The sequence below is a fragment of the Gallus gallus genome, chromosome 2 (genome assembly GCF_016699485.2).
Source record: "Gallus gallus isolate bGalGal1 chromosome 2, bGalGal1.mat.broiler.GRCg7b, whole genome shotgun sequence".
NCBI lineage: Eukaryota > Metazoa > Chordata > Aves > Galliformes > Phasianidae > Gallus > Gallus gallus.
This window is the reverse complement of record NC_052533.1, coordinates 9,935,178-9,962,815: the sequence shown is the minus strand read 5'-3', so window position 1 is coordinate 9,962,815 and position 27,638 is coordinate 9,935,178. Positions and strand designations below refer to the sequence as shown.

The 27,638-nt window shown below is 39.1% G+C and overlaps 1 protein-coding gene across 7 annotated transcripts in view; it reads left to right on the top strand.

Annotated features, from left to right (window-relative positions):
* DIP2C (disco interacting protein 2 homolog C) overlaps positions 1-27,638 on the top strand; it is a 288,455-nt gene that overhangs the window by 234,720 nt on the left and 26,097 nt on the right. For 5 of the 7 annotated variants that reach the window (XM_046937850.1, XM_046937849.1, XM_040695744.2 and 2 more), the window contains 9 exons: positions 1,863-1,986; positions 3,611-3,732; positions 5,510-5,621; positions 5,727-5,836; positions 8,579-8,709; positions 17,363-17,531; positions 18,440-18,610; positions 25,762-25,791; positions 27,472-27,533. In XM_046937850.1, coding sequence (XP_046793806.1) covers positions 1,863-1,986; positions 3,611-3,732; positions 5,510-5,621; positions 5,727-5,836; positions 8,579-8,709; positions 17,363-17,531; positions 18,440-18,610; positions 25,762-25,791; positions 27,472-27,533 — 1,031 coding nt within the window. The remainder of the gene's footprint in view (positions 1-1,862; positions 1,987-3,610; positions 3,733-5,509; positions 5,622-5,726; positions 5,837-8,578; positions 8,710-17,362; positions 17,532-18,439; positions 18,611-25,761; positions 25,792-27,471; positions 27,534-27,638) is intronic. The other 2 variants (XM_015282142.4, XM_040695743.2) reach the window with 1 other exon arrangement.

Here is a 27,638-nt window from a genome sequence, read left to right as displayed (position 1 = left end):
TATGGGTTCCAGGTATGAAACCCAAAGGGAACAGTTCTCTCTGCTCACCCATGATTCTTCACCAACAGCAGAATTCTTCCTGGCACCTCATATAAACACTGCCTTTCTTCCTCTGCACCTGCAGCAAGTGCCAGCGTTCTTAAATGAGCTTGCCCAAATATGCATGATTTGCAGCAATTCCCTTTCTGTGTCATTAAGGCTTGTGGTTCTGATGTATGTGGGGAAGCAAAAGGGTCCGTCTCCCCATGACTACTGAAGCAGGAAGTTTTTTGAAAGAAGGAAGCGAGTACAAGTACATTCCTAATGGAATGTCTACTGTGAGCGACTACTCACATGTTGGATCGCTTTGGCCATGTCTAGGGCTGGTCAGATGGAACAGTCCCTATAGTTGCATGTGTCCTTAGAAAAAGTTCTCGTAGTAGAACAATCCAGAAAACCTGTTAAAATTGCCTGAAATGCATTTTTTTTTTCCTGTTAGCTTGAGCTCTTTCTTGACAGTGTTTGGGGTGTGACGTTTGTAAATGCCAGGTGATACACGATAACATGCTGTGACCCTACTTCCAGATCTTTCTCCAGCTGCTCACTCTCCTCTCTGAAGCTTGTTATCAATATGTACTGTGGTGGTGTGAGGGACAGTGCTGATGAATAGAAATCAGCAGTCAAGCCAAATCCTTCACATTTCTTGCCCTGTTTTAATATAATTCAAAGAATATTTCTGTAAAACAGAAGACCTTATTACTATCACAGTGCAGTATTTTTTTAATTGTGTTGCATTGCACTTTTGATGCACTGACTTTCTAGAAGAATATGTTAGCTTTTTTTTTCTATCAGTTTATTCAGCTTCTCTTTTTCATGTGCTTGTGATATGTGCTGGATGTATCACAGCAGTGATGGAGACTGAAATCCTCTTTCTCCCCAGAGGAGGTACAGAAGAGCATCGCTTTCCCATACTGCCTCATCTCTTTACTTTAGCCCAGACCTGACCTGACCAGCTCTAGCAGCAGTCAGTCTCCTTATTGCTCAGTCATTCATTGAGTTCTCTTCAGAGTTGTCAGCTCTTGCAGTGAATTCTGTGATACACACATATGTATTTCTCTATATGTAAGTTTGTGTATATGCATATATCTATCTCTTCAGAGAGTACAAGAATTCAGTTTAAAACACTATGTCTGATAGTTTTGATACGGTGCTATCTGAATTGCCAAACTCTGGATATTGTCTTTTCCTTTTTTTTTTCTAAATTTTTTCTGGCTTACTGACCAGAGTTATTTAAATTCAATAAATGTCTTTTCTCTTTCATTTATATGCATGTGCTTAGCCTTTGTTCTAGACTAATTCTTTTCCCCTGTCACAAAGTATTGTTTTCTCTGATGCCTTTTGTCTCATCTTTGAAAGTATTTCCCCTGTGCCATTTGGCTTCATTCCAAGGTGCAGACAATGAGATGCAGTTTTCAGGATTGCTCTCCACAGATTCTCCGGATTGCTGCAGAAGATCATAAAAGCACTTTCCTGGCTGTAGCAGGAATGCTGCATGTGTAGCAAGAGGAGCACAGTTTACATGAGCATGACATTGGCATGCTACTGTGGCTTCCTTGGTTAGAAAGGAAGCGCTTTTGAGGACACTTCTAAGTACAGAGAGGAATGGAGAATGTTCCTTTCCCTGACAAACATCTGTTTTCCCTCCAGCTACAGTTTGGCATAGTTTGGCACTACTGAAAGTTTCCTTGTTTAAGGTGACTGTGTGACATGTTGTGGCTTTAGGGAACTACAGCACCTCATCCAGTAGCTTCTACACTGCAGAGGAGAACAAAGATCAATGCAGTGCATTGTCTTCTGTGACATTTATCTTTCTTCCTGTGCAGGGAACAATAGCCAACTCATTAACATGTGTCCAGCTACATAAGCGAGCAGAGAAGATAGCCGTCATGCTGATGGAAAGGGGGCATTTGCAAGATGGAGACCATGTGGCTTTGGTTTACCCACCAGGTAAAGAGCCATGTTCAGCACCTTGTTGCACCCAAAAGTTTATCACGAGCCTGTAGAACAGTGCAGCACAGGTGTTACCAGCCTGTGAACCAGGTGAACTGGCAACACACAAAACGTTTGTTGTATGTGCACTTCTCTGAACTCAGTCAAACGTATTTAAAATATTTTCTCTTCATGTATGTATGTGAACATAGATATTCTATTCTATGGGTTCAGATGAAGATTAAGCGGTACATTTAAAACCCCTCTCATAAAAAGTCAAATCTAAACAGTAATTCTCTGCTTTGGTTTTAGTTTGCTAGAAACAAACTATTTTATGAACACGTGGTTCTGCTAAGATGTTCCATCTGCTGAGTGTTCTTAGGTTCACCTGTCAAATTCCCTTTTGAAAGTACTGCATTTCATGAGGATAAAGCAGCAATACCTGGGAAGCAATCAACCTTATTAGAGCAGAAATATGATAAATAGCAGATGATTAAGAAATACCCAAAAATAATCAGTATTTTGTATATATGTAGATTATTAACCTACACAGCTCCGTGGTTTGAATTCTTCTACTTTGAAATAAGGACTTTAAGCTTGTATTTACCAGTACCGTCTTTGACATTTGCTGCAAATTATTTCTGATTTTTTCTTTAGCATTTGTATGTCTTGATAAAATAATCAGTCTCATTTGAAGTCTGGATTGTGATATTTCAGTTGAAGGGGACTGCAAGATAATGGTTAAATCATTATCATTTTTAAGCAATTTCTCAAGGGTTAATATGAGAAAACCTTTTCCAGAAAATAAATGTGTGTTTTAAACTTAAGGTTTTATTTCCTGCATTTCACTTGCCCTGCATAAAGCATATTATCAGAGGAACAATAAACCTATGTGTACTCCAGATCTATTCCCAGTGGAAGAGTAAAACAGTCCCCATTGTTATCTTGGCACAGCCTGTGTACAGAACAAAAGAACTATCAAACAGAAGTCATGGGGTCTTTGTGCTGTTGTCAGCTCAGCTCCTTTCTATGGCCTGAAGTGTCCACAGTCTGACACCTGCAGTCAATATTTATATAAAGGAATGCTTAGTTTTATGTTAGGAGCAAGGATTCAAAACCAAGGCTCCATTTTTGATTGTGAAATTTCAGGTAAACAAGTCAAAGCTGTGTATCTGAAGTTAAAAATGGTGTGAGAAAGAAAATGTCTAATAAACCTTCAGAAGTTCCTTACACAACTGATAGGAACAAACATAGTACTCCCTTATCCTCTTGCTGGTTAACCCCACTTCTTGAAACTCATTTGTGTGTAAGTGAAATTTAGGAAGATAATTCATCCACAGAAATCGGTCTTTTTACCAGTTACTTCCTGACCATAAAAGTAGAGCTTACCAAAATGATGGTATCTGGCTTCAGCTTTGTGTGTTGTCATTGGTTTTCCATGCTCAGGAGAACAGTGCAATTGAAAGTAATCAGTGAAGCTGAACAAATACAGACAAGGGACTGAAAAAGAAGTCTGTTAAAGGACTTAGTCACTCATTTAACCTTCTGAGTTGAGTCCCAAATAATATTTATGCTGACATAGATGTCTGAGATTAAATGATTTGATTTTCAGGGGAGGATTTTTGTTTTGTTCTTCATGCAGGAATAGACCTGATTGCCGCATTTTATGGTTGCCTGTATGCAGGCTGTGTGCCAATAACAGTTCGACCTCCACATCCCCAGAACATAGCGACAACGTTACCTACAGTGAAGATGATTGTGGAGGTGAGCAGGCATCTGGAAGTGCACAGGCAGATGAAATGGGCAGTGGACTTGTGTAGTATTTGGGAACAGTATAAATGGGTTACTGTTAAGTGGGTGATGTTGGGTGATGTTACTGTTAAATGGGTGATAATGAGTTACAGTTAAGTAGGTGATGTTGTAGATTGAAGGGTTGTATTCCTTCTAGAATTTCAAGACTTCAGTGTGTTTCAGAGTCAACTCTGTTTGACAGCATGCAACCTCCTGACTTCCCCAGTCAACATTTTACTGCAGTAGTGCTACACCATCCAGGAAATGTAGCAATATGACAAGCACGGTAGGATTCCCCACCTGGCAAGGCTACACTCAACATCAATGAAAATCCCAATGGAAAAGCTTTTCCCAATGGAAAGCTTAGCTTGGCTCATGCTTAAGTCTGCAAACCCAATTGTTTTGCAGTTTGAAGCAATTACAAAGTTACATTGTGAAGATATTGGTTGGCGGTTCTATTTTTGTCTGGGGATGTATTACTCTGGCTTTTTACTTCATACTTTATTTTGGTATTTTGACTTCATCTGATCACATTTTATCTTTGATGCTCATAAGTAACTGCGTTCCTAATCTGTTGAGTGGAATTCCAAATCTCTGAAATAACAGAAGTTGGAACAAATGTGATGTTATTGATAACTTCAACTAGAGATAGTTATAATTTGTTTTTTTCCTCACTGTATCGAATGCCTCAAAATGTCAGTAGAGGTAGGAGAAAATGGCCTGTTGTCTTCAGGATTCTCATTATTTGGTGTTTTGCCACTTGGCATTTTTAAACATCAGCTGTTAAAGTTATAGAAGTGGCGTAAAATGAGTTATATTGTTTCTCCTGTTTCTCCTTTGATGTCTAATAGGCAAACCAGGTCTGACTGGTTTCTCACTGAATAAGTAGGGCAGGTCTAAGCTGACTTGCAAGCATTGTCTCTTCAAGACATAAAGTCAAGACCGACTATAAATAAAATATTGAAAATTATTAGTGATATTAATGCCAATCTGTCTTAAGAACCGCTCAGCTCTGTATTGCACAACTTTTCTTTCATTTTGGAGAGAGATGACCTTGTGAAAATTAAAATACTGAGTCTTTATAATCAGAAAGAAATATTCTTGTAGTTGCTACGAAAATATTTTTTTAAAGGATCTAAAAGGAGAGCAGCTTCAGCATGTATCATCTAAAATTCAGAGCAGATGGTAGTTACAGTAAATTTTCCATTTCTTAGTGGAACTCACACAATTTTTGGTCTAGAGTTACTTTTGACAATATCAGAAGAATTCCCAATGCTTTATCGCCAGCACTAGAATCAGGAATATATGGCTAACATAAAATTGACTAAAGATAGTAAAAATGCTCATATAAGTGCCAGGCTAGGTTTTGGTTTATGTTAAAATATTGTTTATAAACCAAGATATATTATCATGATATAGGAAATGTTCTGGTCACAGTCTTCTGTACTGGCATCCTGGGTTGATAAGTGATATAATGTACTGGAAAAGTCACATGCTCACTGTTAAGGTGCCTTTAGTTTCGTCACAATACTCTGCTCAAAGTACAATTTTAATGTAACTTGTGAAACTGATAAGGCTTTGTCTGCTTTGTGAGCTGAATTTTTTGTGGATCTTTTCACTTCCTGATTAGAAAATAAAAGACTAATATATCTGTGTCCTGTTCTGACATAAAACAAATCATGGTCTTGTTCATTTTTCGAAGAATTAATCAGCATCCTATTGTGTTATTATTTGTTTGTTAAATTCCTAGGTGAGCCGCTCTGCTTGCTTAATGACTACACAATTAATATGTAAATTGTTACGGTCGCGAGAGGCGGCAGCGGCAGTGGATGTCAGAACGTGGCCTCCAGTACTAGATACAGGTGAGTGCCAAGGCTAGGCTCTCTTTTTGTCATTATTTGTCAAGCGCTGAGAGGCCTTTCTGTCACTGGAGTAAGATACATCCATTCATTCTTTACTTTCACTAGATGACTTGCCAAAGAAACGGCCTGCACAGATCTACAAACCTTCAAACCCTGAAACACTTGCTTACCTAGACTTCAGTGTCTCCACAACTGGAATGCTAGCAGGGGTAAAGGTAGGAGCTTCTTTTAACAGTTGGCATTCCTGTTCCCGTGCCTGGCTGGCAGGTAGTACGTTGCTGCATATTTGTAAATTCTATTGATTTTTGGTAATAGAAGTTGAATTGCTTCCTCCCTTACAGTCATTATTTGATTACTTTAAATTGGCTTTATTGGCTTTTCCATACTGCTGTTCAGTGTACAGGAAGTTTTTAGCTCTTCTCGTGCTCCAGCATGCCTGCAGATAGCCTAATAGCTCATCTGCCTGAAACATTCTTTAACAAGAGCATCTATTTGTTCTATTTTATGAAGGAAATGAAATTCAGTCATCCCTCTTCTAACTTGCTCTAGTGCCCATCTATTGTTTGTTCCTTGTTGCAGCCTTACTGCTGGCCATCAGTTTTAAATATTCTCTTCTTCATTTAATTATGGGAACTGTTACCTTTCTGATATATTTACCTCGTACAAGATTAATGTAATCAGCAAACAATGTGTTTATGTATTTGTTTGATAAGCTTTGGCATGCTGAGCTCTTTAGATCTCTATTCTGTCAATTCCTCCAACATCCAACACAGTTTATCAAAGCTGATTTTTCTGGCTTGTAACACATGTGTTATTCCAATGTTGGTTTCAGCAGTGCAGAGGTAAAATCCCTCTGGTATTATTATGTTACTTCCTTACTCCTATCTGTTGCATATCCAAGGGCTATGGTTACTTTGACATCAGAAACTGTAAGAAAACAAAACTATAAACAAAGAAAGCATTGTTTACCCAGTTCTTAGATGGAAAATTTGAAGCACAAAGTGAAGTGACCTGCCCAAGGTTGACTAATGGCTAAAATGGCTGAGCTGGATTATGGTTATGTATCAGACACTCCCAGAAGATTGGTCTCATCTAACTTGAGATGATGAGCTACCATACCTACTAGACATGGACAAGTAATTGGGCTCCTCGATAGTCAACCGACAGAAGCAGAGACTTTCAGAGTGTAATTCCTCTGGTTTATTTGAAACATCTATTTTTGAATGGAGGTGAATGTCATTTAAGTCTTCATTTCCTCAACAGGGAGTCTTAAATGATCCTTTGATACATACTCATCTATATTAAATCAGATCTGAATTCCACCTTATCAGACCTGTAGAACTGACTACTACTTATGCAAAGTCAATATTGGGAGAGCTTTAAAGATAGTTAAGGCCAGGGCAAGGTGAAGAATTTAATGTGCCTAAAAGGAAATACAGATAAATATCTAATGGAGTTCTTGATTAGCCCCAGATATCTGAGTCATAAACCCTCCAGATCGCTAATTCAGCAGGTTTATATAAATAGTGCTATCTACTAGGTCATTGCCAGTGATTAATTAATTATGGATGGATCACCAGAGGCCACAAGGCTTGTCATAATGCAGTGGTAATTAATCAAAGACAATGGCTAAACAATTTACATGGCTTCTGAAAAGCTGTTAGATGTTTTATAGTCACTTTGGAAGTACTAAATTCCACGTAGGTTTACTCTCAACTTTTTCCCTACCTTGAAACCAGTGAGGTGTAAAAAATCACAGAATAAGACCAGTTGTTGTCTTGCAGAACTCAGTTTAATCCTCTGTGGAAAAAAAATGATCTTGATTGAGCCAGAGAAGAGTTAATCTCTTCAAACTGCAGACATTCACGGTGTGGACACCTGTTTGGAGCTGGTCTTCATGCATCACTTGGAGCACATCCAGCTTCAGTTCTGGCACTCACAGACAGCAGAGAAAAAGTCACTTCTTGATTGACTTTATTCTATTTATTAAGGACCAAATAGATTTTACCTATCAGGTGCTTGTTCTCCTCTGCTGACTGTAATAATGTTTAAGGAAAGTAGGCCAATACGTAGCAGAGATCAAAGGTTAGGTGAATTAAATCCTATCTGGGCTGTCCTTCTAACACAGGTGTGCTTCTGGTTACTAGCAGAGAGGACAAGGGTTAGAATAAGTTATCGTGTTCCCACTGTAGTTTGAACTTCTAAGCCAGAATGGGTGAGTCCGTGGGAAACATCCTAACACAGTTGTATTTAGGTGTTGTCGGTAAGGAGATTTAATATTACTAGAAAAAATGCATCAGAAAAATATCTTTTTGATGAGTGCTTTTGTTTCTTTTTTCCACTGGCTTTATCTCAGAGAGCTCTCAAGATTAAACAAAGAAACAAAAAGCCTGTTTCTCAGCCAGGAGCTGGTTAACAAAGACATCTAACAGAATGTTTACTGTCTATTGGAGAGTGCTGAATGATTTGCTTCTTACTACCATTTTGCATACAAAAACCTCTCTAATTTAAAAAGCGTATTGACAATATTCTGTCTTTATTGTATAAGTAAGTACGTTCTTTGAAATATATGACTGAAGATCAACAAAGTACTTCAAATTACATTCATGTCCTGCAGCCATTCATTCCTTTGTTCCTCCAGAAAGTTTAGCTCATTATCGTTAGGTTTGCATACAGCTTAGAGCACATCTTTGAACCACACACAGCTTTCTCCCTGAATCACTTCAAAATTATCATTCTTTCTGTCTCTCCATCACTTTCATGGTTATTTGGATATCCTCTTGAAGGAAAATTTGTTTTCTTAGTTATAAATTACATGTGTATTTACACTGAGCACAAAGTCAATATTTATCTGTTTTCTTCATCCTGTAACTGATTTAAACACTTGCCCCAGTTTGGGAATGAGTCTTCCGAATGATATAGTTGATCATTTTAATTACTTTGCTGTTGTCTTTCAGATGTCTCATGCAGCCACTAGTGCCTTTTGTCGTTCTATTAAGCTGCAGTGTGAGCTTTATCCCTCCAGAGAAGTTGCTATCTGTCTGGATCCGTACTGTGGACTTGGGTTTGTCCTCTGGTGCCTCTGCAGGTGAGGTTTCTCCTCAGCCATTTAAAATATCAATTCCATTGTACTATAACATAACAATCAGGATGGGAGGAACAGATAGTACTTGTGGGACTAACACAGGCAATTAGAATTGCCAGAAGCTGTATGGAGAATGCTGTATGGAGAATACGCTTGCTTTGAGTGGGGCATGGCTGTAGGTATTTAAGGCTGAGGAGTGCAGAGCATCAGCACGCGTGTTCATCAAACTCCTGCTGTTTCCCTGCTCTCTCTGCCGAGTCTGACTAGTTTTATTTGCTGGAGACAGTACTCTACCAAGGTAGCTTTAAGGAAGTGGCTTCCTGTTTCCTCTTTTTCATTCTGTAACCTGAAAGCAGAAGTGGATATTGGGGGACTTCCTCATTTGTGAGACGTGTGGATGTGATTTTTTATAGAGTTGTGTAAGAGTGTTTTATTACAGAAGGTACCTCTATGGCAATGGCAAAGCTATAAAAAATATTTCTAGTTAAATGTGAATCAGCTTTTTTATGAAGAGGGATTTTAGAAATTTAACAATTCTGTCAATCTCTGTGCTCCAGGGAGGTTACAGTTCAGCACTGAAAGCAGTTCCATTGATTTTTTTAATTCTTCTTCTTTTGATTTTTCTAAGACAGCTGAGTTGATGTAGAGGCAGAAGGGACGAGCTATGGGAATGTTAATGGAGCACAGTTTTATGAAGACATATTAGAGGCTGCAGTAGTCCGGCATCTTTGTGCATGGAAAATTCTTTGGTATTAACAGTACTGCTGGTTTTAGTTACTGAAATTAAGATAACCCGGGGCAATAAAAGTGCTGCAGCTCTGGATAAGCATTTTACCAATTTAATAAATATTTGAAAGAAACATTATCTAAGAACTGCTGCAGCAATTTATTTTCAGCAAGTATTGTCCATTTAAAAGCACTTTACTGGCACTATCATTGCCCTTGCCTTTTAAAACATTTGTTATTAAGTATGAAATGGGCCAAAGGTTAACAGTATTTATTATCCTATTCATTCTTGATCAGTAGTCCTTAACTTGAACTATACTTGCCCTAATACTATCTCTTGTTTTGAAAAAGTGTTATTCCAATGTCTTGTTTTTGTAGTACAAAAATACTGAAGATTCAAAAAACATTTCCACAATGTTCAGATTTTAATTAAATCACTCTGTAAACTAATTTAAAAAAAATTGATATTTTGAAGTCAGCTGCATATTTATTCTATAGATTCATGCGTCAGCACTGTTAGGCCTTTCCTGTGCTGAGCTGTCAGATTCATTGGCAAAGCTAAATCTGCTGAGATGCATTCAGTGAGTTAAGACTATGGATGGACTGTAGAGCACTGTAGGGCTAATGTAGGATAATTCAGCTAAGGAGAGTGGGGTAATATGTAACATGGAACATCCAGTAATAACTTCTATGTAACATAATTATATAACCACAGAATACAGAAAAATGTTGACGTGTCAAAAAACTGAGTATGTCGTGGTGTCTGCAAAACTCATCAATACAGAAATTCTTGTTTATTCCAGAGAACAATATTTGGAATGAGCAAGCATTTGCTGCCCTTAGGTCCTTACCAGTACTGATAATGTCAGCCTTTTGCAGAATTTTGACTATGAACAAGGCAGCAGACCTCTGGGAGAAAGACTCGAGGTCTATAAAATAGAAGATTTCATACCATTTTCAAAGAAAAGAAAGGAAAAGAAGGAGCTGAAGGAACTGAAATCGTGGCAACGCTCTAATCTTGTGAACCATTGTGTCAGCCTCTTCTTTGTCACTGATTCTGCTCCTGTAAAACCAGAAAGATTGCAGGCTGCTTGAACTGTGACTGTCATTTAGAGAAAGCTGACATCAGATACAGCTTCATTAATTCTTCTTACAAACTTAATTTCCATTTCATTACTATTTTAGAAATGGATATTATTTGATGTGTTCTGTAACAGAAAAAAAAAAAACATCCTGCAGCGTATTAGAATCTTACTTTTTATAACTTAAAACTTTGCAACTTAGCAGTTTAATCTTTATAGTTTGGCATATCAAAATACTTCCCAACGTTTTTCAGCCCAGATTCTACCTCAGAGGATTCTACTGAAAAGCTAAGGTTGTCTGTCACCAGTCCCACTAGCTAAATTAATACTTCTTATGGCACATGGAAATTAAGTAAGGTCTTCAATTTTTCATCAGCTGTGGGGTTTTGAGAGTCAAATAGGAACTTTTTGTTTTAGGAACCCAGCAGGAAGAGAAAGCAACCAACTCTACTGGTTGCAGTTAAAATGAGGAGTACATTTGAATTCCTTTGTTGACTAAACTGAAGGAGGCATTGACTGAGCAATGAAAGAAAAACTAATGTTTTGTCCTCATTGTAGGTGCTTAAACATTGTTCTGGCCTGCTCCTGTGCAGTGCCCCAGAATGTACCAATCTGTGAGGTCAAAGCTGCTTAGGAAAGCTGTTGGAGCATGGAGCCAGCCCTTTGGTAAGTTTGGAATATATTGCATAGTTTTGCAAAGTTTTTTTTTTAATTTATTTATTATTTTATGGCCTAAAAGGTATAAAATAATAAAGAAAAGAAACCTTGCAAAGCAGAGCAATACATTTTAAAAAACCTGAGATTTACCACATTCCCTCTAAACTGGCTGCATGCTCCAGCAGGGTTTCCTTGGAACCTTTGTCACAGAGCAGAATGTCTTGGGTGTGACAACAGTCATCAGCACTGTGTGAGTTTGTAAATCCAGACCTTCTAATTTTAACAGTTTGTTACTGATGACTCAATTAAAAGATATTTTTTCATTTTTCTCCATTCTGAAGGGGTAATCAGAATGTTCTAACTTTCCTTGCACTGCATTTTAAAGATATCATATTCTTTAAAAGTTGTAAATGTCTTTCAATGTAAAAATAAATGAAGCTAAATCCAACTGCTCAGAAACGTTTCCTGAAATTAAGATGTCCCTATCTTAATGCTGATTACAGTGGAGTGGAATAGAAAGTTCTACAGTTCATTGGTAAGGATATACTTAATTGGTAGTTGTTGAGTGATGCAATGCAGTAAGAATTCTCCCTCCATTACTCCCTCCATACAGTGTGTATGGTTCACACTGAAAAATAGAATTATTCTGAAAGGAAAATTAACAAAATTCATAATTTTAAATAAATTATACATTAGTAATCCTCGGAAACTGTGATTATAATAGTGTAAGTGAGTAAGACTCAAAATAGACAGGAGGGACTGGACTTTCCAGTCCACAGTGGCCACCTGGTCAATGTGGGTGCTATGAAATTGTCCTAGGAAAGCTTTCCAGGTAAGGTGTGATAAAGTAGCTTCCTTCTGTCCCACTCCTGCTGCCCAATCCATAGCCACAAGCACCCAGTGGTGTAGCAGAGTAGTTTCTGCAACAGGGGACCTTGAGGTTTCTTGTTAAACAAACAGGTGGGGTTGTGCAAGATGTAAGGAAGGGATCTCATTAGCAGGAGAATTGCAGTTTACAGAACTTTGGTGTGCCAGGCTAACCTGAAGATATCTGCCAGGCATGAGAATTTCACCCAATTTCCAGCCTACACATACCAAATTAAAGGCAGGTTTACATAAAGAAGCCCAAATACCACATCAGAAAAGAATAATACTGGCATGGAAAATACAGGATATGGACACAGTCGTCTCCCAGTGATTGCAGAGTTCATAACTGGTTCAGGAATCTAACAGTACATCTGCCACACACAGGAATGTGCCAGTTTCCTATGGCCATTGGCCATGTGTGGAAGAGGCAATTTGCATTTTCTCTCCATTGCACGAGGTCTGTTAAACCTATCTTAAGTATAGAAGGTTCAAGAGCAACTGAAAGCCTTACATTATCCTTCTATGTGAACACAACAGATTAACTCCACTGACTTAGCACCTGACTGAAGGCATTAACATATATGAGTGACTGTGGCAGGCCCAAGGCTGAGCAATGGCTAACAAATACTTACAGAACTGCAGTGAACTAGGCTGGTCACATTTAACTTCTGCCCACATTAGGTGTCTCTAATGCCAGTACTAATCTCAGATGGTGTGTGCAGACTTTTGGGGGAGTTAGGCAAGGTCTGAAGGCATCATCAGAGATCCGTGGAAAACTTCATTTGTTCAAGGCAAGATTGCTGTTCTCAGCTGCTTTTTTTTTTTTTTTTTTTTCCCCAATACAAATTGGAAACAGAGGTATTTAGATAAAGGGTCTTTGTTGTGGAATGATGCTGAGCACAGATAGGCCCAAGTCCTATGATGCCTAGGTGAGATTATATATACCCAGACAGTCTCCCCTGTGGCCTACCAGCTCTGGTCCAGATAATTGTGGAGGTTTTTCCTCAGTCCCATTCAGATTCCCTCAGCTGAATTGTTTTAGGCCCAACCAAATGCCATCAATTGCAAAATACCCATATTTGTCCCGCATCACCAAGAGCAAAATATCCCCCCTAGAAATGCAGAAATGAAATGCATATACTTGTAAGACTTGATGCTATCTACCCACCTCCTGCAGTTAGAAAAGCAGCTCATATCACCTGAGAAGGACACCAGAAGTGATGGCAGCAGCAAGTCAATAGCCTGCCAGAATACAATTCCAAACTGCAGTTGCCATTTGTCAACATTTATTGCCCTGCTGAATTTTTTTGGAACTATAATAAAACCTCAGACTTTATTGTTAATCGGCCTTAGCACAACATGGGGTAAATCTTTGATTCAGTAGAACAGTTAATTGCCAAGATGTCCTTCCAAGCATCCTTGTATGCTGCCAAGCAGCCTGCCAGGCCATGGAACCAGAGCTGTGATCAGATGGTGCCATCATAGCAGTATACATTGTGGTGCATCCACCTGGAGTATTCTTGTCCTTGGGCAGCCCTTGCGTGGTGCAGGCAGGCAAGGCTTTTCACTTACTGCCAAAATCCAGGGCTTTGTCCCCCACCTGAATACTCTTTTCCTCTCCATCCTCTGAAGAAGGACAGCGTTTCTAAATGGTGATCTCCCATCTCGGCTACAATAGCATTTCATTCTGCATCTGCATCCCAAAGGTCACTTTGACATGGTGATGCGGGGATGCTCTCCTTTTTGGTCTTCATTTCTTGCCTACTCCTAAAAGCGATGGAGACTGATAAACAGATGTCCTGGTCTGTCAGAAAGCCTCTGCAGTTCTGCACTGTGTCTGCTGATGTTAGAAGACAAATCTGGAGACAGAGTTACTCTCGTGGCAACAGTGCTGTTCCTTCTGATTCTAGCTAAGAGACAGCATAACAACCCACCTTTCTTTCATGAAGGTGAGGTGGCACTGTTTGTTCCTTTGTTTTCAGGATTAAATCTACCACATGTATACCTGCAACACATCTCTACTATACCTAAGAGTTACACTGACAAAAATTCCTCTAGGCTTAAGACCATATCTGGCTTTATGCAGCATCCTTCCTCAACTGCAGTCTGTTCAAGCACATAGTCCTCTGCTTGTTTGTTGGTTTTCATACTGAGCAAACACGCTGTAATGCTCCACAGTTGTTTGAAAGCACCAGAGTGGTAGACAAGCTTCAACTACTGATACAGAGGAGGATCTTTTCTTTCTTAGCTTCTCTGCACCAGAGCATTGGTGACATACAGCATCTCTGGGGTTAATGTGGAAGCATAATGTCTGAACAATTGCAAGGATATGTGGCTACCAGGAATGTTTTGTTGCTAGGAGTGATTCACAAAACCTGCACTGTGCTTCTGAGATTAATTCAGGGAGGTGAGCCAAGTTCTGCCTGACATCATGATGGCCAGGTGCTGCATAAAGCAGTTCAGCTGTGAAACTGGCACATTCACCCCAGAAATGTGTCTTTGTGTTACCTCTCCTACCTCCACCGACTGCTCTAGTGGATCAGGTGATATGCGTGGCTTATTAAACTACAGCTAAGTATGCAAAGCCTGCATTGATGATTGAATTTCCAGGCATGGTATCATCTTTCTGTAGGTTTATGTTGTCTGTAGACAAGAACAGCACCCGTCTGAGGTGCTGCACCATAGATAGTTTCCTCCCTTCTGCTCTGCATTTCAATTCTAAACTCTTCAGTATTTCTGAGGGGTTATAAAACTCAGAAAAGGAACCAGTAGTATCTTCATTTATCTGTCTGAACAGAGTGATGTTTGTAGTCAGAGCATGTTGTTGCCTGATCTGATTCTAAGTGTGGTGGTTTCCCACACTCCGTAGAAGATGGGGTAATTGTGCATCCAAATCCAGGTTCCCTAATGGTGTGCTGCGTGGCTCCTGGTGGGAGGTTAAAGAGTGAGGAAAAGTGCATTTCTAATTTGTCCAGCTTGAGTCATCAAGACGGGGAGGCAGCTCACCCCTCTCATTAGTGTTGCTGAGGAAGGAAGATCTGTCATTATTGTAAATCTGTGTTCCCAAATTCTTTCATTTTTGGACTGTTTCCTGGTAAGCTGCACTTGGAATCAATGTTATATTCTCCTACTGAAAAAGCAGGGCAGTGTTTGCTTCCCTTGTTGCTCTGGAGCTGGTGCGGGCACTTCTCAGTACTGTTTGTTCTTTTGGTTGTTTTTTTAATTATTACGTTGGAATGTTCTGCCCAGGTGAACAAGTGGCTGTTACGAGATATTAGTGTGGTACTGAACAGTCCAGTAATTCTCCCATACTTGACCGCTGGCAGCCTGTTTCTTGTTGTGCAGACCTTTTTTTCTCCGGATAGTGGTTGCAGCAACCAGAAGAGTTCAGGGAGGGGGAAGGGTTTGATACGAAATCTCATATTGGTACAGGTTGGAGCCCATCCCAGGTTCTTACTCTACTGGTTACAGCTTCTCACGTTTAAGAACTGTGTGTACTGGACAGATCACACACCTCGATTGTCTGTGGGGCACTAACGTTAAGTCTGTGAGGAACTGAGGCCCTTTAGTACTCCCCAACAAACCTAATGGAATTGGCTGAGAAAGAAAGAGTGAGGTGGTATTTATAGTAAAATCTGTTACTGCTCCCTCGCTGGGTTTGATCTGTCAGCTGAACTCAGGGCACGCTCTTTTCAGGCTTCAATAGCTTTGCCAACATCTCTTTCCACAGCCTTATGAAGTGCAGACTCAGGGTTCAGTCGTACTTAATTCTGATTCCATAAAAGCAGCATGAAAGCATAATGCTTCATTTGACTGTCCAGTGCTAAAGTAGTTATGTCAGTTCTATCTGAGAACACGTCTCTTTGTGGCAACTCACAGCTCATGCATCATCAGGAGCGGCGTAAATGTGGACAAGCAGTCAGAGTCAAAATTTTATTGTATGATAAATGAAATTATTTGAACTGTGGTTCGTACGTATTCCGTGACATCTTCTGGCTCCTACTCCAGGGTAGACCTAAACAGTTTGGTTTATTAATTTACTGTGGCTGGACTTGTACACCTTTCATGCCTATGTATGTTACATGTGAAGACATCCAAGTTGTGCACGGATTGTTCCAAATGGCACAACTTTTGAAAGCGCTCTGATCTTGGGTGTGGGGGTGGGAGGCACTCCATTGCCAAGAATGGAAGTTGTGTGAGCATCGCGTGTTCAAAAACGGCACAATGTGTAACTTCTCATCTTCCCAATGTCAAATGTTACAGAGATGCTCAAATTCCTGAAAATACAGAACCATTCCGTGTCACCTCGGGCTCTTGGATTAGAAAATGACGGCTTTACTTTAGCAAAATGGCATTTCAGTTTTTCAAGTGACAAATGAATTTCTCTCCTGTGCATCATAAATCTCTGGGGCTTTACGGTCCTTTTTTAGAACTTTTGTGATTTGGGGTTTATGCTGTGACTGTTCTGATCAGTGATCAGCTGATACTTCAGATGATGTTCTGAAGTATCTACAAATCACGGATTAAGATGTGAAAGAGACCATAAAAGTGATGGTACGTCAGCCTGTCTGAGATGAATGAACAACGTAGGACCCATAGGAAATAAAGACATCAAGCTGGGAATTTCTTTCCCTTGGGGACAATTTTGGGTAGCACAGAAATTAGCTCTGACATAATTATTTCCTTCAGGGACCCTTGTAATTGCCTTTTCTCAACACTGGTGCTCCCTGGGTATCCAATAAACAGGAGATGTAGGATATTTGGGTTTTAAAAGTTCATAAAACTTTCACAGTAGAAATTTAAAGCCCCAGGTATTATTAAACTTGGGACAGATTTACTCCCCTGAAAATGATTGCAATCCATTTGCTTGCCTCAGCAGGAGAGGTGTTATTTCCATGTTAAGTAATCAAGTACTCTTTTAATCAAGGTATCTCAAAATGGTAATTATTCAATCTTAATTATTTGTAGGCAACACATAATTTTTGTTGATATCATAATGCTGTTTATTAGCACCGTCAATAACTCAGCTACTTTTCTCTCTTTGGTGCAGTTCTAACAGCAAGGTCCACTGGCATTTTGAGTAAAGTAGTCTTTGTGGAGCATGTTCTGCCTGCAGTCCTCTTGTGTCCTCGGGGGTTCTGAATGTTCAGCAAAAGGCAGGACTTGGCCTGTGATGTTAAACTACTGGACCTGTAGAACACTGCAAGGCGTTACTGTGGATCCATGTGTACTTTGATAATCTTTCTGTTCCAGCACCACATAGCTTGCGAACATCTGCAAGCACGGGCACATAACATGTGTTAACAACTCTTGTATCTTTACAGCGTTTATTCAGGACACCAGTCTATTCTGATTCCTCCCTCAGAACTGGAGACCAATCCTGCTCTGTGGCTTCTCGCTGTGAGTCAATACAAAGTGAGAGACACTTTTTGTTCCTATTCGGTCATGGAGCTTTGTACTAAGGGACTCGGTTCACAAACAGAATCGCTGAAGGTGAGTGATTCGGTCCTTCTGCACCCTCTGCAGTGCACACAGTGCTTGAGCCTTCTCTGCCCATAGTGGTTGTGCTAAACATATGCATTGAGGAAGAAATGGTTGAGGGGCAAGGGCAGCATCCACAGAAATGATTATTATTCCTTGCCAAAGGCTGTATATTAATGTTAGTCTTTCTGTTTCAGATCACAGGGCTTTTAAACATCAAGGAAAAGCTTTTATTTACCTAAGCTTTCTGATCTGTGTTGCAATCTGTGTTAACAGGCATACGTTGGAAAACGGAGCTGTAAAAGTTCATGATAACTGAGGAGTAGTACATTGTTTATTGGTTATTGTGTATTATGAATTCCATGATTATATGAGGTACTTATTTGGCCTTGGCCCTTAGAGTTAAATAATTGCATATGTAGAAGTACTCAATGGAGAATGAGGGTGTATCTTGTGGGTTTTTTTCAAACCAAAATGAAAAGCCAGGTAGACAGTTACACTTCTGAAATCACCTCGAATTTCCAGTATGTTACTGAAATAATTAGATCTTGGGTACTGACATTTATGTTATCTCCAGCCCTTACCATCCTCAGTTAATAATTTCCTAATCCGTTTCTCCAAGGCTGGGAAATGCTTCCTCTTCACTGTTATTAAATGGCAATCTGAATTAATACTGCAAAATAACCTTACCTCCCTACAAAAAGAGTATACCCAACTCTTCCTAAATGCTCACATTGAAATGCCAAGCATGTATGTCTACTCTTCTACAGCTATTAGACTGTCATCTGGCCATCCAGCTCCAAGGAGAGATTGAAATTATACCAGCACTTCTGCCTCTTTTCTTCTTGAAAGTGCTGCTGACCTTTTTTCTCTAAATCTGCCCACCTGGGACCTTTGTTAACATTTTATCTTCTTTTTAGGCAAGAGGACTGGACCTTTCACGTGTACGAACATGTGTAGTAGTGGCTGAAGAACGACCTCGGATAGCTCTTACTCAGTCATTTTCAAAATTGTTTAAAGACCTTGGCCTCCATCCGCGGGCAGTCAGCACATCACTCGGCTGTAGAGTTAACCTGGCCATATGTTTGCAGGTAAGATTTTTCACTCCTTAAGCTCGAATGAATAGTTGTTTATAGGATGTGGTTCTCACTAAGAAACGTTCATTGGATTCCTTTTGGCTGCTTCTTTGTAGACACATTAAGAATATGCATTTAGTACTTAATGTTCTTCTTCCATATGTAGGTAGTAACTTCTGTTACTTCGATAGGGATTTGTATTCATCCCTCTCACGTTGCATTCATAGCATTTATCCTGCCCATTAATAACGTAATTCAGAGAAATGCATGGCAGTGGCAGAATATGTACTCTTTACTCCAGAAGTAGTATTTGGCCACATAATGTAAAATCCTGTTTACAAGTGCTTACTTTTAATATACTACAAAATTGATTTTTTTCTGTTTAGAAAATAACTCCAATTCTTACTGTTAACTATATACATATTTTCTGCATGCAGTTTATTGCTTACAATGAAAAATTACTTTGCAGCATCTATCATTCTGCTTTGTTCACTAATCAGAAGAACGTAAACAGGGATAATACAGGATTTAACTTCCAATCTCCAGGAATCTTTGTCGAATCGTGATTTTAAGGACAGATGGAGCACTGCAACGATCTGATCTGAATTTTTTAATAGCCTCTAGCTTTTCAGCCACTGATAGCTACATTAAGCTAACAGCTTTATTCGGAACTATAGCATATCATTGTATCTTTCAGGACTCCAAGTGATGACAGTAAACTTGGCTTTTTATAAGGCATTCTATTTTGAATTATTTTTGCCTTATTTCTAATGTGAGTTTATATGCCCTTGTGTTCCACCAATTTTTATTTTATTACATTTTTCTAATCTAGAATAAAGAATTTCATTTCTATCTTGACTTTACTACACAATTTAGTCTTCGATAAATAGATGAGGAACCATAAGACTTCCTCCCTGATCTCTCTCATTTTTATGAATCCTGATCTCTTCCTGTCCTTCCAAATCTGGTATCAGAATTTTACATACTTCTCCCATAATAATGCCACAGGTGTCTCACTGATATAACATAATTACCAATTTATAATCTTTTAAGATCATACAGGAGAAATCTACTGCACTGGCTGGGATGTTCCGTATCCATTTAGTCACCTGCCATGTCTCTCACCTCATAAAGTCACTGTCTCCCCAGTATAACTGGCCTCCACTCTGTGTGGTGTGTCCCATGTTTTACATCTGGTGGTTATCCTTGGTTTACACTGAGGAATTTCTTAAGCATGTGATGTACATAATTACTTTGATGTGGAAGATAGGACCAGATCTTCCCAGTGACACTACGAATAAGGCAATTGCTGTTCTTTCCCTGATTGTCATCCATTATTTTATCCAGGAAAATGTGACAAATACAGGGAATGGGTTCAGCACACACCAATATTTCTGTGTGTTATGTGAGCCTAAACTCTTGCCCTGCTCAACATAGCTGAAGAATTATGGCTTTTGTCTGAGTTACTTTCTTGTTAAGCCTATCAAAAAAGGAATGCAGGAGATACGCCACCTTTCCAACACTGCTTTCTCTCTGACTGTCAGCACAATATCCCTTTGGCCCGGGGCAACTTTAACTATTGTCATCAAACAGATGACAAGGCAAAATTGAGCAGAGTTGAAAGTCCTTCTGCATCTCAGAGGCAGAGTTCTGTACTTTGAAATTCTGTAATTGCTGCCGTAAGTATTCTCCAGGAATAAACAGTCACAAATATCTCCTGTTGTCTCTAAAGTAACCACTGGATCCTTCAGAACAGAGGATCTCTTCTCAAAAAAAAAAAAAAAAAACCCTTAAAAATAATAGTCTTGGGAGAAAAATAGATCCTTTAGGTCAGAAACTTGAATGAACTCAAGCAGCAGTTTTCTACATATTTCAATCATGGGTTTAAAACAAAGAGACACTGACTGAAGTTTTGAATTCTCTTCTACTTATTGTTTCTTTTCAAGGATACAGGCCTCTTTTATTTCTTTCCCTGTACTTAGACTGCTGTGCAGTGACAAGGCTGAGAGGACATCTCAAAAAACACCTAGGAAATCTTCTAAGTCTTCTGACGTGTGACAGCACAATTCAGAAGGAACCAGTGTAGGCCAGTCAGCAGGTGCAGGTTGGTGTGCTTTCCCAGTCAGCAATCCAAGCAAATTGAAACAGCTCACTTGGAGGAACATAGTGGGTAGCAAAGACACCCGTGGTTGACTCTCTTGCTTTCCTTTCAATGCAAAAGGAAAACAGAGAAGAAAAGTGAGCTTTTAACAAAAATAGCTTTCTAATTCATTCCTGTCTCTTTCACCATTTTGAAGTGCCAGCTGGGTGTCTTTACAGAAGACACTAAAGGAGGAAATGATGGCCTACATCCATGGCCAACTGCTCTGACTTCTCTGACAGACCAGGATGGAGTACACCAGCTCCCCTGGGCAGCAGTGATGGATCTGCTTTTGAAAAATACAATGAATTCTGGCTGACTTCTGGTCCATGTGGATCATAGAGTCATAGAATCATTAAGTTTGAAAAAGAACACTAAAATCATCTAGTTCAACCATATGTGAAGATAACAAAGACAGGTTATCATCAGAAGTTTGTGTGCCACTAATGAAATTCTCCTTTTTGGACTTGCAGGAGTCTCTAATCTGTTCATAAATGGTGGCACCTTCACCAAGGAGATAAGTCATTTGCTCAGGACAAATAAAAAAATCAGGAGGATGATGCTAAGCCAGGTTCAGTGCCCAGGCTTTCAAGTAAGCCTTGCTGGAAATAATATTGTACTAGGTTTGCCTGGATGGAATTAACTTTTTCATACCAACTCCTATGGTTCTGTGCTTTAGATTTCTGACTGAAGCAGTGCTGATAACACACCAGTTGTCTCAGAATTGCTGGACAGTGGCACACAGCAGCACTTTGTTTCTCACTCTGCCTGCCTCCCCTACACACTGAGTAGGCTGGGGGAGTGCAAGAAGCTGGGAGAGGACACAATTAGGGCACTCCAAAGGGATGCTCCTTACCATATAAAGTCATGTTCAGCAGTAAAGAGGATGGGGGGAGTGTACTGCAACAAACTGTAAAATTGGATAACTCTCTGAAGGAATATTATTGACAATACTGTGAATTTCAGACCAGCACACAATGTGAGCTTAGTGTGAGGTGATTAATAGCCTGACTGATCATATAGCTTAGTGTCAGGCTTCATTTAGATGTACTGAGATTTTACACTTCAGTCCTTTGGACAAACTAAAGCCATATACTATCTAAAAAACGGTGTGGTTGGGGAAAAAAAAAAAAAAAAGTTACTTCAGAAAGTCTATATTTGGTAACATTACCCTCCCAAGTGGAATGATTTTTGAAGCATTTGAGCCAAGGGTAGTTTGGCAAGTTCTAAAGGGATTTGAAATATACCTAAAGAGGTTACTTATAAGCATTACTGTAAAACATGTCATCTTGATAGAGAATATAAAGATACAGAATGGCATCCTTTGAAGCATCTGGTAGTAGGCATTGCCAAAGACAATGCTGAATTAGCCTGAAAGCTCTTTCCAAATGGTCTGGAAGATTATGGCTAGTGATTTTCCAGTATACCTCGTGGGCTCTTCTGTTTTCTGGGCTGAGGAACAGAATGAATTTTTATCTGCGGTCAACAATGTTCCTTAAATTAACATTGTCTCTGATATGTTCCAGAAATGGATCAGGATTTCTGTATTCTTCACATTCACATTGCATAAAAATACTTATAAAAGATATTTGAGTCAATAGCATCTACTTTTGCAATTTTTCTTCCAAGTTATACAGTCCATGAGATCAGCCAGTGTTTCCATACTTCACAGCAGTAATGTTATCCACCCTATTCTGTGGTCATTAGTAAACTTCAATCTACTCTTCTACACATACAATCTTCTACCTGTTCAACTGTGGTGCTTTACTGGCAAAAAATCTATCTAGGGTTTCTTCTCCATGGACTGCCTCTAAGGCAACTTGGATTTGATCTTTGTCTTTGATACCTCCTTCACTTAAATTCTATTTTTTTTCTTTTTTTTTTTCAGGAGAAGTGAGATAAATTAAGACTCAGGTTTGTCCAGGGGAAAGTATACTGATTTTTCTGAAATGCTTTTACTTTTTTCCACCCCTTTGCGAAGAAGAGACGTGTGTGTGTCTAAAACTTCATAGCAGAATTTGACCTTTTATTAAAGAGTACTTTGAAAAGGAAATCATTATCATAATCTCTTTAGTACAAAAGAGCCTTAGCCTACCAAATGAATCATAATTCCAGGATTAGGATCACTGGCAGACTAGTGCAGTATCATTTGTATTCATTTCCGCTCAAATTTAGAGCAAATTTGCAATGTTTCTTTTGATGTAATCGCTTTGGACTAGATTTTTAGAGGTATGCTTTTGAAAATAAATAATTTTCTCCATCTTTAGGAATTAAATACCTCTAATATCTGACTTTTCATGGCTGTATGGTCGCCGATAATTATCCAGGTATTTCTGAGATGAAAAGATTGCATCCAGCATGTTTTAATTCTCATTAACTGGCATCCTAGCATTCCTAAGAGAGAGAAAGATAGATATGAAAAGTAACTGCTTTCTTACAACAGCACAGATGGTTCTCTAGGATTTTAGCTAATTTCCATTTAAACACTTGAAATAAATAGAATTTTTTCTCAACCTTCTACTTAATTTCAGTTAAGGAAAAAAATTGTTCAATTTTCCTCAGTTATCTCTAAAATGTACTAACTGATCTGCACAGACTAGGGCAGGGGAGCAAGATTCATTTTGCTTCATTTAAGTCACCTTTAAGATAGGCACCAATTAAGTTATCTCATCTACCCATCTATAGTCAGTAGAGACAAATAGTTCCAAAGGGAGTTTCCTTCAGTATCTTACACGCCCATCTTGGGAGGAGATTCATCACCATCAGAGGACACTTTCTGCCTTACAAGTCACACTTTCTTCTGTGATGGCTGAAATGCCATGAAATGAATCCCCCACCATCTAGCAAAGGGAATTTTGTTAGTAAATGTAGGGGTTAGAGGCAATGTTACTTTTTATTTAGCGACAGATTGCACTTTCTGGAGAATCATCCATATTAAAAGTAGTAAGGGATTGCTCTGAGGAGAGTGATACAGGAGAGCACACACTTTATCAGATGTATGATTCACACCTAGCAATGTGGCGCAGCCCTGGGTGAGTTCCCTCCAATTCTGTTTTCCCACCTTTCTTATGAGTCATGCTATGATTTTCTATTCACAGCTACAGCTGCTGTGCTTGTCTACTTGAAATTGTTACGTATACATCAAAAAATCTATTTCTGAGCATCATTGGAGCAGGGGTAGACTCAGAAGTATAAACACTGAGGCCACAACCCCAGGTAGCAAAACAAAACAAAACAGTTATTTTTAAACTCTTGGGACTTCTGTTTGCCTGGTTGATGGTTTTTAGCTCTGGGGAGGGAAGCAGGGGAAAGCACACAGATGGGCCTTTAACTCGGTGGAAATGGGATATAGGCTGAGTCCTGGCACATGGTCATCCCTCCTGCTAACTTGTCCTGGCAGTCCTTGGTGCAGTTCCAATCTGCAGTGTTTTCCCAGAGAATAAATGCTTGGCATGCATGCCTGGCTCTTAGATGGGACGGGGATGGTTCCCTGGTGGCACCCTGTGTGTGAGCAAGGCATTTGTTTATTCCAAAGGATGTGACTGGCGATGTAGGAGTTTTCAGACAGAAAATGGTCTCTAGCCCATTTTATTTCCCTGAACACTACGCAGCGTGTCCTAAGTATCAGATACCACAGGGGTGATGTTGTGGTTTTCCCATTAGCAGCATGACAGATGCTCTCACTAAATAATTGTGCACTGACAAATGGAGTCAGTCACTCATGCCTTGGATTCTGCTTCCTTAAAATGATGCTGAGACTTCAGGTTGACTGCTGTTTCTTAAGGCCCTAGTTAAAAGCCATATCAGTCTCTAACACAAAGTCCTCTCTGGACCTACAGCGTAGTCATAAGGAATGAATTATATAACTGATGAATTTCAGCAGTTCTTCTGCTTTGATGCAGTTACATTGCAGTCTTCACCCTTGATTATTAGTAATATTTCTATTTCGGGGTAGCGATGTAATAAGCATATCCATTCTATTTTTTAAAATGTTTCATCTTCCCCCACTTTCGAAATACACCTATTTTTACATGCTGCTGTTTTAGCCTCATGTAAACTGTAACTTTGTGGGAATTAGGAAGTCTGATGAAAGGGACATGGAATGGCAGTGCTCTGAGAGCTGTTTGTTTTCTCAGGCTGTAGGGCAAGTCCCACAGCAGACATCTGCATTTAGGTATTCCATGTCACAGGAGCAGCGTAGGAGCGGTCATCACTGTGTCGTCTCCTCATTGCATTATTGATTGTGGTGACGAACAGATGGGTTTCTATTGGTTTTTAATTTTACTGTTTTATGTAAGTATTACACTGAGTATAGTGGCAAATAAACTAAGAATGAAGACTTACTGAACTATGAAGGTACTCCATTCAGTTATTGTCTTGGAGTAATTAGATTGTGCAAGAAGCCTTGATTTTATTTCACTCTAGGATCAGGTTAATCTGTGTGAAACAAGGTGTAAGTATAATGCTCTTTCTCTGTTGTATACTAATTTTTTTTTCCTCCCAAAAGAGAGCTTTCTTATGGTTTCCACAGGACATCGCTTACAAACTTCTAGTAGTGAAATGGCAGACCTGGAATCCCTGTCTCAATGGATGTACATTATGATAGCAAGGCCACAATGTTTACTGACTTCATCACAAAAAAAAAAAAAAACAAAAAGAAAGAATGAAAGAAAAAGAAATCAATCAGTATGCTAGACACATGTTTTCCACTAACAACATTGTCTGTAGTGTCCTAAAACCATTGAAGTCTGTTTGTCCAAGGTTAGCAGTCTACAGCTGTCTCTTCTGTTGCTCTACTAAAATGTTGACACCTCATTTTTTACTTTTTTTAACCTTTAATGGTATAATGATTAATTTGTGAGATTCCTGTATTTGACATTGTTTTTCTTTTTATTTTACTCCCTGCTTTTTGCATTCTCTTCTTTTTTTTTTCTCCCACCCTTCATTCCCATGTTTTACTATTATTTTCGTCTTGTGTTACCTTCTTTCCTTCTCTCCTTCATCCCTGCTATTCCTGCTGCTATAGCCTCACAGGCTGGGGAAGCTGGCCGAGCAGGTAGGGGATTTTCATGTTCCCTCAATACCCACCTATCAGCTTCCAACAGTGGGACAGACTAGAAATTGAGTCTGGAGATTGGGGATTTTCAGATCCTTCTATGAAATTATATACAAGTCCATTTCAGCTTTATCTGGATGCAGGTTTCATCAAATATTAGTTTTCTGTTGTAACTATCTCATTCACACTGAAAATAACAAATACCATAGTGATTGTCTTTGATTTTCAAACTCAACTGTTTCCATTATTTTTTAAACCAATTCAGGTTCAGTTTTATTTTTTAAAGATAATCAATTATTTTCTTGTTTTTGTTTCTAACATTGCATCTATTTGAAATAAGCTCTCCACTCAGCACTAGTCTGTTACACTGCTGAGTTTACTAGTAGACTCAAAATCGTGTTGTTAATAGCTAGAGAGGATATTGTACCTTGTATTGTGTATAACAAGCTAAAGAGGCTAACATGCATGTGCAGCTCTATTACTCTTTTTCTCCTCTGGTGACGGGTCTCTATCAGTGTTTGTACAGTAAGTATCAGTGGGTCGTGATAGCTCTTTCCCCTTTAGATACAAATTTTTGTATTCATTTAATTCTATCACAATTTCTAATGCTGAACAAATTGTGAAACTACCAGCCAGCACTGCAGAAACACAAAATCTTGCACCAGATATTCCTTATGGGAAGAATTGTACACAACAAAATATCCCACCAGGACAGAAGTCACTGGGAGTTGATGCTATCTGCTGTTTTAAATAACAAAGATGTATGTAACTGATAAGGGAGTTCCTACTCTTGTAGCTCACTAGGGCTAGGTGAATTTATCTGCTGAAAACAAGATTTCCAAAGTTCCAGTGTTCCAAAATGAAGTTGTGCTTTTCTTCTAGCTTTCTACTTAGAAGTGACATGAACTGTGCAGCAGAGAAAAGAGCCCTAGACCACAGCACTGGAAATTTATGTGTTCTACAGTGATGGGTTTGAAGTCTCGGATAAGGGAAAATCATGGCAGGTTACAAGACTGCAGCAAAACTATGAGTGGAAAGGCTTAAAAGGCTATCATCTCTGCACAAAAGAAAACTAACATTAGTCTACTGTTATTCAAGTAACTAAATATTATGGCATAAAACAAGAGGTTTAAATTATGCAGTGGAAGACTGAAAAGGAACAGAATAATCTTACAGATCTTCAGTCCACATATGTTCATGTCATGCGTGCTACCTTTAATATCTTTAGCTTCAAATATATTCTCTGTTGCATGTATGGAAGATTCTCAGTAAATCATGCTTCACGTTCCTGACCATGTGCTTCTGCCATTTAACTGTGTCTCCTCAGCCGTTTCTGCATTCCTTTAGATGACAAAATGTGTGTAACATTTTTGTATGTATCCACGTGCTGATTACTTGGCCTTTTGTAGCAATTAAAACCTCTGTGTACATGTGTTTGGTTAAATAGTATAGCCGCTTGATGTTTTTACCAACCACAAGGTAACAAATACGTGACGGTAGGTATGATTTCAGGTGCTCTTTCTGACTCGAAAGCTGAGCTTTGTTTGATGAACAGCTTAAATATAACTTGTCATTTGATTAGTATAATTAGCAGTGAAATGAATGTCAGTTATTCGGGGGGTAAATCTCTTTTCTCCTCCCAGCCTCCAAGTTCTGATTAGATGTTGTTGTTGTTTACAGGGAACGTCTGGACCGGATCCAACCACAGTCTATGTTGATATGAGGGCACTGAGGCATGACAGGTCGGAACCACCTTTTTCTTTTTCTATAATAAAAACAAAACAGAGTTTCCAGCAAGAAATCTGTTTCAGCACTCTGCATGTTGAAAGCCTTTGTAATCCTCATTG